This window comes from Amblyomma maculatum, chromosome 8, assembly GCF_055883805.1.
Source record: "Amblyomma maculatum isolate TAMU_Amacu chromosome 8, ASM5588380v1, whole genome shotgun sequence".
Lineage (NCBI taxonomy): Eukaryota > Metazoa > Arthropoda > Arachnida > Ixodida > Ixodidae > Amblyomma > Amblyomma maculatum.
Window position 1 is genome coordinate 74,503,118 of NC_139351.1, and position 11,215 is coordinate 74,514,332.

General features: G+C 38.3%; 1 protein-coding gene across 1 annotated transcript; it reads right to left on the minus strand.

The window, feature by feature from the left end:
* Positions 1-7,451: 7,451 nt before the first annotated feature.
* On the minus strand, positions 7,452-10,903 carry LOC146181534 (uncharacterized). Its single transcript, XM_084576578.1, has 2 exons — positions 10,788-10,903; positions 7,452-7,739 (listed from the first exon to the last, which is right to left on the minus strand). Exons 1-2 carry the CDS (start codon positions 10,886-10,888, stop codon positions 7,514-7,516), a joined length of 327 nt encoding a protein of 108 aa, XP_084432704.1. The 5' UTR covers positions 10,889-10,903; the 3' UTR covers positions 7,452-7,513.
* Positions 10,904-11,215: the final 312 nt, after the last annotated feature.

The window sequence follows — 11,215 nt, forward strand, 5'->3', positions numbered from 1 at the left end:
GCATAATTGTAAATTATATCAAACGAATTTGCGTTATATTCACTATGTATTCATTTTTCTAATGTTGCAATGATGGATTTTGAAGCACAGGAAATTTGAATTTTTGTTTCCGGGTCCTTCATACTAACCACTCATTAGTAACCATTATGTGCATGTTCGTACGTCGCTCCCGGTATTTGGAATTGTCGCACTATTATCATCTAATTCTTGTCTCAAACCCAGCAATTACATACGTTAGAAACTGTCTCAAACACTGTTTCCTAGGGACGCCTTGCTGTTCCTAGTTTGTGGGTAATGTAGTTTTCTATCGGTGGCTATCGAGTTTTCATTCGATGCTTCATATTAAGAAATGTTCCTGTGTGTTTCAAAGTTAAGACTGAGATGACGTTTTATAAAGAGCTACCAACATCACCAAGAATAAAACAGTTCTGCTTTGCTTCCCCGCTTAGCTTCATGTCAGGGGATTGTACCACTGCGCCAGTATTTCCTATTAAAGTAATAATAATATAATTGGCTCACAGGAAGGGAAAGACGCAGTATTTGTCACACTTGCGCTGTGGACTCCTGAACCGCCCCGTCTTTCTACTTTCACTCCCACCTTCCTCCCTTTCTGATAAAGTACTAAAATCAATTGGGACAGTTCTGTTTAAGTGTCTTTTTTATGCGCACAGGTCATTTATTGCTTTTGAAGATTGCACTTTTTAATACTAAGTTCGAAATGTTTACTTGCACGCGCATCAATAAACCAAACATAAATTTTCATCATTATTTGTGGTTCACTTCAAACCTGCAGAGATTAGTTCTTGCAGGCTATTTGTAACAACACATCTGTAATGCCTGAAGCAAGACCAATAATCGCATTCATGACAGAGTAAGTATCCCCACGGCTGAATTTGCTTGGAAGAATCGCACCGTTGAACCAATCAATCCTTAGGGTTTGGGCCACTTGTATTACATTTATATATAATTTATGTCACCTCCATTGAATTGATCTCGTGCAGCTTCTAATTTCAAATTAATGCATGGCTAGGTGAAGAGCCACTTAAAGGTGTAGTGTTATCAAGACAGGCACCTAACCTGCAACGCAGAGATAACTGTAAACGATTAAACAATAAAACCCCATGATTGCCACTGACAACACGAGGCCAGACACTCGGAGGGATAAATTACAGATCAACGCCATAGATGCAGAGATGGCTGAGGCTCAAATGTGCACAATTATTCGCAGCAGCCAGCTAGAAAAGCGCGCTACTTTTCTCCATATCTTTTATATCTGTCGCCACTGTGTTGTGTACATTGATTTTATGTTATTTACGCTTTGTGAATGTTTGTTTTATTCTGGAGGAATTTTATTTTATACTACTTGTTTTCCCTGTATTATATTCATTGTTATGTATCCTAATTAACCCACTCCCCTCTGTAATGCCTTTGGCCCTGAGGGTAAAATAAATAAATAAATAAATAAATAAACATTAGCAGCCCAATGCAATAGCAGCACAGAAGCCAAGGCACTTGCATTGTAAACTTTTGTTCTAGCAACTCAAACTAAGTGTTCTAGAACTTATTGCGCTATCCTAATATCACCTTTATTTTTTTAATTTTTTCTTGTTGAAGTGATACGTATTTTTGTAAAAAACTGTAGCGAGAATAGCATTTGCAGACAGTGGATGTAGAAGTATTTCTCAACTTCAGAGTTCATCCGCCACATATTTAGACACAAAATTTTGATCTGGCATGAAAGCAATTATTCATTATATACTTAATGGTATATTTCAAATTGCATATTACACGTACATTGAAATAAATCACACAGTAAAACATAATCACTGTTCGTTTTCAACCTCAAAAAGCAAAAATATTTTAAGCAGCTCTTAAGCTGTTGGCAGAATTAAGCGAGGAGGTGCCACTGAGTATGTAGTACATCTTGCGTTACTTATATCGCTTCTGATGTTAGTATTTCCGGGCTTTCTTTCGGTATTTGTGTGAAAGCAAGATTTTCCGAAACTAAGCGGCCCTAGAGATAGTGCGGTAATTTAGTGCTTCCAAGAAGCAGTGAAATTATCCCAACAATCCAGCATTGGTCACATTTCGTAGGCGTTCAAGCATGTCTTGCTAAAAATTTTATTATAAGGCTTTTATTGTTAGAACATAGGAAAAAATTTTTTTCGTTTCTAGAATTGATTTGACATTTACTTATTGCATTGAAAAGAAGCTGTCGTTTAACAATCTGGGTATTTCGGCAATACTAACGCGACAGTTAGCCGGTATCTTGGCGGCGAAAAATTCACAACTAATTTATGATCGCCTCAATTTATTTCATGCCCGCCTGGTGTCATGATTGGAATATGAATTTGCGAATATGTGACATTTATTCTGCAGGCGAGATTAAAATCTAAAGCTGTTTAAATAAGAGGACAGAAATCAGGCTTGACTACAAAGCCAAAACTCGGCTAATTAATATGGTCTAGGAGAAGCTTTCTTCCACCGGGATTGCGTAAATTGAATCTTGAGTCACCTTTGTTAAGCTGTCTGCGGAGATCTTGAGCATTTTGTTGAAGAACGCTCAGGAGCACTTGGTTATATATTGACTGCAATGATGTTTGAAGTTCTGTTGTACGGAATGTTCTCAATAAATATAAAAGTATTGAAATTTGGTGTATTTATGTTTTGTAGATTTGCCGTAGGTCTAGCACCAGAGATTATGCCAGAGAACCTAAGTCAACCATAAAAGCAGGAGTGATCAAAGCATTACATCGTAGCACATGATAACGTGCTAAATTAGTTATGATCACAAACAATTTGGTGCGATTTTTTTGCTATCCAGAATGTGAGATGTCCCTAAATCGTGCTTTTATTAATGCCGCGGATGTCGGTCTGCGCATACATACTGCTTGGTAAGAGCAGCGCAACTGTATGAGTTTGTTTTTTAATTAATTTGTTTTACAATCAATCATTGCAACTCCCGTATTTTTTAACATTTTTGCCATACAATCTACAAAAAAACTCCATCTAACTGTTTTCTAACACTCTCGCTGGTGTGTCTAGAAGCGATAAAATCTATCCATTGAGAAAGTCTACATAGTGTAAGCAAAAACATGCACACTGTAAACAACGATCTACTAATTTTGTACGTGTTATAGCTTTGTACCAATAATGTGTTCTCAGGAGGACTAACAAATTGGCAACTATTTAGGTATAACTTCTCATTCTCTATATGTTAACAAATCGTAATGTTTATAGCGTTAACAAATCGTAATGTTTATAGCTTAGGAGCGAAGTTGCGTGCGCTCGGAAAAGGTAAACATTAAAGCATGCGCACAGTCATAGTGATTATTCGAAGTGATAGTTTTTATTAAATGATAAACGCTGTGACCGCTTGATTACGGTAGCAATAACCTCTCTATGTTAGTAAGATATGTTGTTGTTAAGACAGTAGACACTTTGTTTGACTGAAAGAATAACACAGATTTAGTGTGCGGGTTTGAGATTCAAAAGAGATTGCGGATGTAGTATATCTTTGAGAAAATATTACATTGTAAGGAAGAATTTAAATGATTCTTTAATCCCTCATTCGCTTTCGATTACGTTTTCTGTACTTAGAAGATATATGCACATATCATGCCGTAAAACTTCCCTGGCCTAATTACGAAGCAAAATATATTCCCCCGTAGTAGCTATAAACTTCAGTATTGTGAAATATAATGTCTACCACAGAATATGCACGAGATAATGAGTTAAAACTTTTTAAAGAAGCAAGCATTCTACGAGTTCAAGGCAGCTTTGGGAATATTTCTTTTTTTGTTGTTGATAGTGAAGAGAGAGCCTTATGATGATTTTTATTGGGGAAGAATATTAACGGGCGTAGTTTTTCCTTTCACTTTACATTATTTATTCTTTCACTTTAAAATTTTTCAGAAGACCCTCTTGTCAATACCAACAACGAAAACAAAACAAATATCCTCAATGGTTCCCTTGGACTCGTAGACTTTTCGCTCCTTTAAAATCGATCATAACGAGCCCCTCGTTTGCCATGCAATTGTCCAATAAGAATGTGAAATTCATAGAAGATGTGAAAGACATCTTTTATATGTGCGTATGAAATGAGGTACCTTAAAAATTTCGACTAAACAGCTTGTGGTGTACTTTTCGATAAAACGGTTTAGGACTATTCTAATGTAGTTTCCTTATATGTAATTGAGCACCACTACATGCGCATACTTGCCCTCCTTTGCCTTTCTCCGAAACGTTATAAGGGAGGTTGTTTCTCGGGATCAGCGAGATACGCAATTTAAAGCGCTGTTACGAATTTGTTGCCGCAGTTGGGCCAGTGTATTGGTCCCTGGCACATTATACTTTCGACAACACGATGCGAGTCAAAGGTTTATGATTTTCAGGTGGTTTCCAGGTAAGGCGAGCGGCAAACGGGCGTTGGTCATTGGGCGCCCGTTAAAAAGGACATTGAGCCTAAAACCGCAGGCTTGGTACATCTGAAGCACGGAAATTCGAATATACCTGCCTTTTAGATAGGCCAAAATATGCACTGTTATTTAGCAATATTGCGCGTCAGCATTCAATCAATGTCGTTCATGAAAGTGCGATAGAGAACCGTCCTTAAGAGTATAAAGCTGGTCTTCGTGCAGACGCAGACAAAACGTTTCCCCAAGCAGTTAATCAGAATATTTCTCAAGATGTTCAGGAGTTTTCAGAAATAAACTAATTATTCTGAAATAGATTATGAAAGCACCAGGCAGCACAAAATACACGCCGCAAATGCTATCCCCTGACTTCCACAATTGCAGCAAAAGGAATAGGCATCTAAAAAAAATAATTATGCCTTAAATATATCTCAGCAACCCCGTAATCACCATCAAGAGGAGTCATAGACAGCATGAGTTTTACGCTCTTTCTTATTACGTCTCACCCTTCGTTGCACGAGCCTATAAAGTTCCCGAAATAGTTTTTATTTATTTTTTTCTTCTGGCACCATTTGCTTTTATTATTCCTTCGTTTGCATGCGTTGTAGCAGGCACTTTTCTTCCACTCTGTATTTTATCTTTTTCTTCTACGTTTGTGTTATTCGTTTCAGTCTCCTCGAACCTTCTTAGTATTACTTGTTGCCTCTACTTCCCTCTCTTTAAGAATAACCATTCACTCGTAGAAACGGCTGGTATCCTAAGCCGGGTTTACAGGCTGTTTCACAATCTGGTCCCCACTTCCTCTAATCTTCAGCGCCTGCATGGTTATCAGGTCCCTGGCCAATTTCTTTTTGTAATAAGATTTTTTTTTAATGCTTGCGCTGAACACTACACTGCGCATTCTCAATATTTTTGAATAAACACCAATCTGTTAATTTGAAATATCCCATACTAAATTTTCTATTCATTGATCAAAGCTTTAATATTCGTGTTACCTGCTTAATGTTTGAAATACTGTCAATTTCGTCATTTGTCGGTCAGTACCAATTCAACAACATAAGATTACCCACAATATACTTTCAAGGCGCAAATATTGGAACTAATTACGGTAGGTACTAATTCCCTTATACAGAAGCGAACACGAATCCGGCACTTGACGATAGCTGGACTTTTAGCAACCAATCCAGCATCATATATCGCTTGGACGTAGGGACATCATTATTACTCACTCCTGGACTTCATAATATCAGCCAACCTTTTTTCATTCATTTAATAATTAAAGCCTCCTTCATCTCATACCCCACTTATGTCCTGAGACAATAATTATAATAAAAGAAATAATAAATAACAATCTAATGTTTAAATGTCCACTAATACATTATCTTATCGATAACTTGATTGTACAACTTCCACTTTGTTATTGTATAACTACTACTTCCCAAAACATGACTTAACAGCTGTTTTCTCTAATATATAATATCTACTTCCGACTCACTGCTGATAGCTTAAATTCATTTATCGAGTTATCTATAAGATCACCTCTGACAACTCTCACTCAAGTTCTCAAGTTCTGTGTTTCTACCTTAATATCACTGATGTCATATATGTACAGGGGTAGTCTAACGTTCCCAGGCCACAGTGTCGTCTTCTGAGCAGTATAGTGAGGCAGCTACGACAGCGCCAACTGTCAAAATATCTGTGCAGGGTTCAAGAAGCATTATTCTGTCCTCCGAAATAATGCATTGCTTTAATTGAATTTCAATTGCCAAAATATGTTGCCCAGAAGCAGAACCTGCGGCCTGGGAACTTTTGACTGCTCCTGTACTAGTAGTTATTATTACAATTATTAATTTTCTGCGAAAGCAGTTTTGGCAGTCTATAATGGCATGTCTCCATTTCTAGAGAGTTCTCAAACATTCTTCTACAACCGCATTTTGGCAGCTTCCACTGAAATTATTATGCTCTACAAACAACTAAAGCCCCAAACTAACTTCCTGATCACCTCTGACAACTCTCACTCAAGTTCTCAAGTTCTGTGTTTCTACCTTAATATCACTGATGTCATATATGTACAGGGGTAGTCTACCGTTCCCAGGCCACACTGTCATCTTCTGAGCAGTATAGTGAGGCAGCTACGACAGCGCCAACTGTCAAAATATTTGTACAGGGTTCAAGAAGCATTATGCTGTCCTCCGAAATAATGTATTGCTTTAATGGGATTTCAATTGCCAAAATATGGCGACCAGAAGCAGATCCGGCGGCCTGGGAACTTTTGACTACTCCTGTACTAGTAGTTATTATTACAATCACTGATTTCCTGCGCGAGCAGTTTTGGCAGTCTATAATGCATGTCTCCATTTCTAGAGAGTTCTCAAACATTCTTCTACAACAGCATTTTGGCAGCTTCCATTGAAATTATTATGCTCTACAAACAACTAAAGCCCAAAACTAACTTCTTGTGCATTTACATCATCTATCTCACACTATTGTTGTCTCTTTCCATGCAGCTTTTTTATTTCATTTTGTTCTGGTCAGGGGAGCACAGGCAAAACCATCTCCAATGCAGCTTTCTTTCAGTCTTACCCCGCACTCCTTAACACCTCTCCTCCTTTACTTCTTCTTTCGGAAGCACAAGGCTATATCAAAATAAGACAAACGCTAGCTATAGAATAAAGGCTTCTCGTAATCCTCATTTCTGTTTCCTTTCACTGCTAAATAGAAACTGCATTTTGGTTAATACATGTGTGCAATGAAATACTTCAAAGAAACAACAATCCCCATTTAGCTGCCTTCAAATACATTTCATTCAGGTGATAGCCATGTGGCTCAGGTTCTCGGTGAAGGATATGCTATGATACATAAAGCATGCTAAAGATCCTTACCACTTTTGCAGGTTAAAATGGCGATTGCAACTTTAAAGAAATCTGACAATACCTATATTGCAGAATGCTGGCACCAACACTAAGGCATCCCGCAAATTTGGTCAGAAGCTGTTTTTATGTGTAATTTAATATCCATTTTCTTTCAAAACATGAAAACTGAGCTATATCGATTTTATTCCCCATTTGGACGAAGTTTTGATATGTGTTCCACCTTATCTATTCCCTATTTAGCCGCGGGTGCCGTATGACGTTGTCCTTGACGTGGTGGTGGGCGTGGCCGTCGATGATTCGGCGAAGGTGAGCGAGGACGAGGTGGTGAAGGTGGCTGCCCTCCGAATGGCATTGGGTTACAGGGAAGCTGATTGTTGACACCGGGGATGTAGTGCTGCCCGCAAACACAGCCTTGAGCGCACACACTTCCAGGCAGTGCTCCGTGTCGGCACTAGCAGATAGAAACAAATGTACAATTTTCAAACAAGTACAAAAAGGTTAGAGAACAATTTCTTACAAATGTATCTAATTTGTCCTGGAATGTAAAATAGCGCACTTCAAAACACAGACACAGGAAGGGAACGACAACACAGCACTGACTTCAACTGGTTTTTTATTAGAGAGTGACACAACATATATGTACGAAAAGTGGGCGCGTAAGAATTGATAACAACTGCTGAGTTTGCACGTGGCGTAAAACACCGAACGCAAAGTTAAAAGGCGCACGATAACAATATAGGTCAAAGCAAGGCAGAACGGCAGGGCTATGAAAACTAAAGAAGAAGCGAAAAGGGGGGAGGCCAATAGGTAAAAACAGTTAAAGATGGCACGATCCGAAGATACGTAAACTAAAAACGAAAAAAAAAAAAACCAACAAAAGGGGCATTAAGAGCGATAAAAGCCAAAGGGGGCATTAAGAGCGATAAAAACACAAAAGGGGCATTAAAAGCGATAAAAAACACAAAAGGGGCATTAAGAGCGATAAAAGAACCAAAAGGACAATTAAGAGCATTACAAGACCAAAAGGCCATTAAAAACAGAATACCTAAAACAACCAAGACCAGGCCGCTAGAGGCTGAGGAGTGTACCCGGAATCTAGACATTTAAACTACTGTGCGTCTGGTTCAAATATTCTACCTCGCGTTTAGTCAGGGCTATTGAGGGTGTGCTAACACAATTTTGACCTAGCTTTAGAATGTGAGCGGCTTCTATGATTTCGCGTGTGAACTGATGTGCATTTCTCGCAATGACAGTGCATTTATGAAGGGATAGCTCACAGGACTGAGAGAGACATTTTAGGCAGTGAACACCTAGGTTTCTTTTGCCAACCAGCCCGTTCTTCCACCCTTGCAATCTAATTTGTTTTCACGCTATAATCCCGATCTAGAATTAAGATTTTTTATATGAATAAAATGCGCAAATTCATGCTTGATACTTTTTCATATGCAAAAACAATTATTTTCAGCAGGAGCGCTATTCACGACTGTGCCTGCTGGAGGACTGCAATTGGCCATATATCCACGCTTATAAATTGTACTTTTTAAATATAGATTGGTGTTTGAAGTTGTTCCCTGGAATTCAATGTGCCCCCTTAGGGCCTGGACATCCGATAGCTAATACGCAAAACATATTTATTAAGACAAATATGTGCAAGGTTTGTTTACGTAAGTCCACATTGTGCATTAGAAACTAACATAAATAAATATATTGTTGCTCTCCTGAAAGCAACAGTAGCGATCCTTAACGAAAAAGAGTTACCCAGCACTGACTGCGCTTAACTACGTAACAACTTAGACCTTAGGCCTAATTAAACACCGGCGCTAATTGTTTTGAAGAAGCACTGTGATGTATAACATTGCTCATCGGTTTGTAGTTGAATGAGGGTACACGTTTAGTCAAAGCGAAAATGAGCACGGCCATTACCTCTCCGCTAATCTGTTGGTCATACAGCGCTTTCCCACTAGAATATGAAAGTGTATTCAGGATGACTGTAGTTTCATAGAAATCAAGTGCCGCAAAAGCGCTACCAACAATATAGATAAATATATGCACATGGAAGAAAATGAAGGTATAGACACTTCACACTCGCATAAACACATAAATTGTTTACCACATTGCAGTTTCAGCTGCGAGCTTCTTTATCAACGAAATACAAGATGTCTTTGATAAAGAAATCTTAAAAACATTATGATACAGTTACTCCAGTGGGCCAACCAAAAGATCAAGAAAAAATTGATTACACCCAAGAATCAACGATATCTGTAGGCTACTAAAAATGCTGACAATGAACAGACTTTATAATCCGGAAAGGAGCGAAATGGAACATCCTATTCAAGACCATTAGATTCAGCGCAAGCTGTGCTCTGTTAGTGTAATTTTCTACTTTACGTCCTGGATGCCCTGCGCCCCCTCAAATTTCTTATTCATAGTATTATCTCAAATTTGGAGTTTGGTATTCTAATGGTGATCTGATGAGAAGAGAGGAGTCGCTGGAGAAAGATTTGATGTTGGGAAAGGTTGAGGGTCGCCGGAGAAGGGGTAGGCAGCGAACGCGATGGTTAGATGGCATCCTCGAGGCACTGCATATGAAGTTATGTGATGTTAGGAAGATAGTGAGAGACCGGAAAGCGTGGCGTGACATGGTCCATAGGGTCACGAAGAGTCGGACACGACTGAACTGAACTGATTTTAATGATAAGGCTTTGATAAGTGGTAGAGGTCGGTCATTATCACGTAGGGACTATGGTTTCGATCGTATCGTCTGGCATGCACTAGATTGAGCCATCTTGGTTTTGAGTGCTTGTTGCTTCAAAACCTACCGTAAATAATTAGTCTCCCATATATGTGCTTCGCTAGTGGCGCGAACGTTTTTCCAACTGCCGTATTTTTATGCTCCTTCAGTATTTCTGTTTTCAGACCAAATAAACCAAGAATATGAAAACACCTTTCGCGACAAATAGCTGACGTTTGATGTGACATTTTTCGCACTTACGGAAGTGTCTATCAGTTAATAAAGTATATGCGCACGCTCGTGTCAGTTCTGCAAACGAGGTGTTGCAATCGAGAGAATGTAATCCATCGCCGTTAGAATAAGTAATAAATTATAACAAGCTTTGAATATTAGATTAAGGCAGTTCTCCCTAAAAAAAAAAAGAACCTTGAATTTTTAGAGAAAGCAAAATGCATATAGAAATGACTTCAAACCTTTTAACAATAGTGGGTAAAAAAAACAAAAAAACCTTGAATTTTTAGAGAAAGCACAATGCATATAGAAATGACTTCAAACCTTTTAACAATAGTGGGTAAATATTTTATGGCAATTTGTTTGCTTAAATTTAAACTTTTAGCGAGTTAAAATATAGATACGATATTTAGTTTTGTAGTAATTCCTTGCACATATGTTTCTGCTTGGGATCTAAAATTTGAAACAAAAATTATTCGTTAGACGTTGCGTATTTCTTGTTTGGTGGAGTACTAGCTCTCTCTAACATCTACTCACCCAAAGAGGGCAATGCTGTGGTGGTGGAGGTTGGCAACTGCATAGACAAATACCGTACAGAGAGTTAACATTCCAAATTGAATGGTCGGAATCGCAGACATTCTTCTCTGTATCTGAGTCTGCTATACTAAGTTGTACAGACAGGAACTGATTTGATTTACAATTTTGTTAGAGTATAAGCGTACTAAATGTTCTTTATATCAAAGCTGTCCCTCAGAAGACAAAGCCGACCACAGACCGGAGCGCAAAAGCTTGCAGCTTGCCGAAAATCCGCCACATGTCACCAAACATTTTCTTCTGAAATAATAGAAAAAACAATCTGCTTCCACACTAATATAAAATAACACTCGGGTTGCTCTGCTACACCAGCCAATGGAATATAGAATACAAAAAATACACTAAAGTAAGCAGATAAAAAAGTAGTCCTT